Source organism: Portunus trituberculatus, chromosome 18 (assembly GCF_017591435.1).
Source record: "Portunus trituberculatus isolate SZX2019 chromosome 18, ASM1759143v1, whole genome shotgun sequence".
Classification (NCBI taxonomy): Eukaryota; Metazoa; Arthropoda; class Malacostraca; order Decapoda; family Portunidae; genus Portunus; species Portunus trituberculatus.
The window spans coordinates 18,602,373-18,606,830 of NC_059272.1; the positions used below are offsets into that span (position 1 = coordinate 18,602,373).

General features: G+C 33.5%; 1 protein-coding gene across 1 annotated transcript; it reads right to left on the bottom strand.

The window, feature by feature from the left end:
• Nucleotides 1-323: 323 nt before the first annotated feature.
• LOC123505715 lies at nucleotides 324-3,884 on the bottom strand. Its single transcript, XM_045257364.1, has 4 exons — nucleotides 3,486-3,884; nucleotides 2,292-2,414; nucleotides 1,841-2,019; nucleotides 324-1,249 (listed from the first exon to the last, which is right to left on the bottom strand). The coding sequence occupies exons 1-4, from the start codon at nucleotides 3,538-3,540 to the stop codon at nucleotides 1,163-1,165; spliced, it is 444 nt and encodes a 147-aa protein (XP_045113299.1). The 5' UTR covers nucleotides 3,541-3,884; the 3' UTR covers nucleotides 324-1,162.
• Between the last annotated feature and the right edge of the window lie 574 nt (nucleotides 3,885-4,458).

Below are 4,458 nucleotides of genomic sequence, written 5' to 3' on the forward strand. Positions count from 1 at the left end.
TCACCAGTAATAACAACTATTTTTGCTGCTCATCATACATCTTTATTCTTAGTTATGTTGTATGGTGCTACTGGCTGCTTGTTTGAGTATAGTGGTGCATGTATTATGGATGCATTATATTTCTGTTACAATTGTTATATTTCAGGGTTTTCAGTAATTTTCTTGCCATGAGGAGGATGAAGTTAATAATGGATTTCATATTTTCATGTTCTCCAATACCTACATATGGCATGAATGTATTCTGAACAGTCACAGGATGGTTTCATGACATGTTTATTTTTTTGTCTTGAAAACATTATGAGTCTATGGAACAAAATAAAGTATACATACGTAAAATTTATTAAAAGGTACAAATATGGACGGAGATAAATGGAAGAGTTAGGTTCATACTTTTCCCTAAAAATATGGACAGAAATGGACGGAAAAGTTACTTTTTCTCCTTACAAGTTTTAGTTATAAGTACAAAATACTGTGATCATCAAAAACATTTTATGAAGTTAAAAATGTTTTCTGATTTCCTTTAATATTACAATCAAACACACTTGAGGTGGTTAGTCCAGTTTATGAAGGCCTAGGTGAACTATTTGTAATGGCATAGCTTTACAGTTCATCATCAGTCCCTTCATATTCCACTTGCAATAAATTTAAGACTACTGGTTTAAGTTGCAGTCAAATTTAGAGTATCTTGATAATACTTAAACAAAAGTCTCTGAATCTAAGTAACTTAAAAAAAAGTTACATCCTGCACTGGCCTTGCTCAAATGCAGCCTATTTTCTACTCTCGTATCAAGCATATGTAATGAAATTTGTTTCATTAAATACATTAAAATTACAAAATTTGTCTCATCTATTTAACATAGTGACACACACACACACACACACACACACACACACACACACACACACACACACACACACACACACACGAACATACAAACCCATACAAGTAATATAGCTAGTCATAATTTACTCTTACAGTCAAAAAATTTGTAAGATAATACAAATAGTAAATATGGTCAATTTGCATTGAAACATTAAACAAAATACATTCTTATTTACAATATTTTTCAAGACTTCAAAGAGTTTTAGTGAATGTGCTGCATGTGAAAAATAAATGAAACCTTATATACAACAAACAGTTTCACCACTCAAACCAATTTTGTCAGTAGATCATCCTCTGAATGATTATAGATAAAAAGCCAGCTACACCAACCAGAACCAAGCTTGATCTCAGGGATGATGATCCAAGCTGAAAATAGAAAATGTTTAAATTAATAAGTAAATAATATTCAACTTATTCATTGTTCAGGGTAAAGTCTAGACCATAATGGTATGATCGGCTGCCATATGAAGAAAATTAAACAGACCTAGTCTGTTATCATTGAAGAGAATATGATAAAGAGATATGATATGATGACATTTGAAAGGAAAAATTCTAAATATTAATGTTTAAAGGGGATGTTAAGTTTCTAATGGATCACTAAGATTTTGAGCATACTTTGAAAGTAGCAGTCCTAGTTGAAAATAATTACGAGATCATAATCAAACTTTTCAATAAGTCATATGCAAGACAAAAAATTTTTCTTTTTTTTTTCTAACCAATACTCACCAGTTACTGCTTGTTATTGGCAGTCATGACTATGTCATTATACAATTCTAAAAGTAATTTACTCAAGACCTAGTTTTTTTATAATGTTTTAAGCACTATCATTAAAAAATACTAGAGACCACTGATCCATGATTTGTTTGTGAATTATGTATATAATGACTGCCAAGCCATTTAATTGCACAAATAAAGTACCACTGTACACCTCCATTGTAAGTTCCAGCAGCAACATACCGTAATGTAATAATTGCAGCGGTCACCTTTACAGCATTCTGCACACGTCCAGTCTTTCCACCAAATCCGCAAACAATTGGGCATGTACTTTGTCATTGTCTGAACACAATCATCTTTGGTTGCACATCGCTTGCTGATGAAGTATTGCATTGGAGCACCAATTTCCCAGTATGGTGTGCCTGGCAAAAAAAAAAAATCAAATAAATAAAAAAAAAAATAAATAAAAAAATAAATAAATAAATAAATAATATATATATATATATATATATATATATATATATATATATATATATATATATATATATATATATATATATATATACACACACAAAATGTCATTAAACTGTGCCATCATAAAAAAAAAAAAAAAAAAAAAAAAAAAACACCAGTGATCTTTATTTGCATGATCTGACAAACACGGAAGGTTAGTTAACATCCGTCTAATACTCACTGCCCCATTTGATTTCTGACAGGCAATATTCTTCTCCATAGTCGCAAGGCTCAACAGTGGTGGTGCATTTCCCTGTATTTTCTTCTTGGTCCTTACAGACATAACACTTCTGTCCCAAAACACCTGTAAATAAAAAACACAAAAACTCACCCTACATGTCTAAAGGAAATAAAGATAAAAAATAAATATGATATGAATGAATTTTTTTTTATTTTGGTAAAAGTTCAGTATAACTCCAATACCTTATTGTTTGACTTTCTTCCATAAGTTCACAAAATCTATTGTACACATATAACATAGTACGGTAGTATAAAGTGTTAGAAAATGCCACAAATCCTCTACCCCCAACAAGCTTAGGGGACCTATGGAAATGTGGGGTTTTCAAGTTGCGTGAGAGGAAAACAAGTATTTTCCACAGTATAAATTATCAGAATCACCTAAAACACAACAGGTTGGGTTTAGGTTAGGTTATGTTACATTTAGCTTACATCATGTAAGGACGGTAGTGATTTTTTTCAGACACTGAGCAAAACAAAAAATTTACCCTACTTAAACCTGCATCTCAGTCCCTAATTTGTCAACCAACAAGCTCTCAAAAGATATGAACAAACTGCAATTTTTCCCGTAGAAATCATTAACTTTACCTCACATATAACTTTGGTAAGCCACACCCACACCAACCAAGGCTCTACGTAGTTTGGTATTGTCCCCATACATGGCATCTTCCCAATAATAAACCATTACCTATTTCATTATGGACCTCTTGTCATTATAAGTACCCATTTAATAATAGAACTAGGCTGACAAATCTAAAAATGACTAGTTCTTAATGTTCATAATAAAAATCGTTGAATTTTGCGGTGTGAGGGCCAAGGGGACCCAATATGCAAACTAAGTAAGGCAATGTTAACCAACCCTGCCTCCCGTGACCAGATCTTATCAATAAACCCTTAAAGTATATCCCTCTTCTTCAGTAGTTCGTTCATCCACGCAATTCCATCTCCTCCGCCCATTGTTTGGTATTCATCATCCTGAAACCACTTCGAGTCACCACAGAGAGAGGAGCCACGCCCTGCCCTCACCATGGCCTCTCAGCTTGGGACTCCCCATACATACAATTCCCACATTACTTTTTCTTTTTTTATCTAACCTGATCGTAATAAGACACAAATAACTGAAGGTCTGAGTTCTCACCTAAAATGCAGGTAGCAAGCAGGAAACACTTGATGAACAGGTGTCCAGACATCATCCTGTCACTTGAAAGATATTCACTATTCAGAGGGAGAGAAGCCGTTCACAATGTCTTCTGAATTCAACGGAAGTATTCCCTGTCGTATTGTCGTGTTGGAAGCCCACCACAACCATCTACATAGCCACTTGTTATTGTTCTAGGCGTGACGGTGACTGTTGAACGCAGCGTCAAGGTTACTACAGGACGCCCAAAGGTCTGCGGTAGGTACAGTACATACAAACTAAATTACTAAGTCCAAACTCACTACTAGTCTTATATTATGTCTTTTAGCTTCTTTCATCCCCTTTACTTTCTTTTTTAATATTCCTAATATGTTAATGTTTTCTTCTGTACGCTTCAAATACGCTTTTAATGATTTAGTTTTAGCCAATTTTTATTTTGTTCCGTTCGGTTGTGAGAACGGTTGGTTGGTCACTTCTCAAAGGTCGGTTTGGCTCTTTGGAATTACTTTTCAGATTAGCATTTCGCACATGCTTTGTACTTTTGGTAAAAAAAAAAAATAAATAAATAAAAAAAAAATATATATATATATATATATATATATATATATATATATATATATATATATATATATATATATATATATAACCAAGGGTAACAAAAGATAAAGAAAAAAAAAAAAAGAACTTGGAATGCCAATTCCCTTATAGATTAAAATAGAATTAGCCAAAAGTCTGGGACAAAATGTCTTGAAACCTCCCTCATAATAAAAGAAGTCAAGTCGTAGGATGATGGAAATACACAAGCAGGCAGGGAGTTCCCAGAGTTTACCAGAGAAACGTATGAATGATTGAGAGTACTGGTTAAATCTTACATTAGGGAGTTGGACAGAATAGGGGTGAGAGGAAGAAGAAAGCCTTGTACAGCGAGGCCGCAGGAGGAGGGGAGGCATGCAGTTAGCAAGATCAGTAGAAC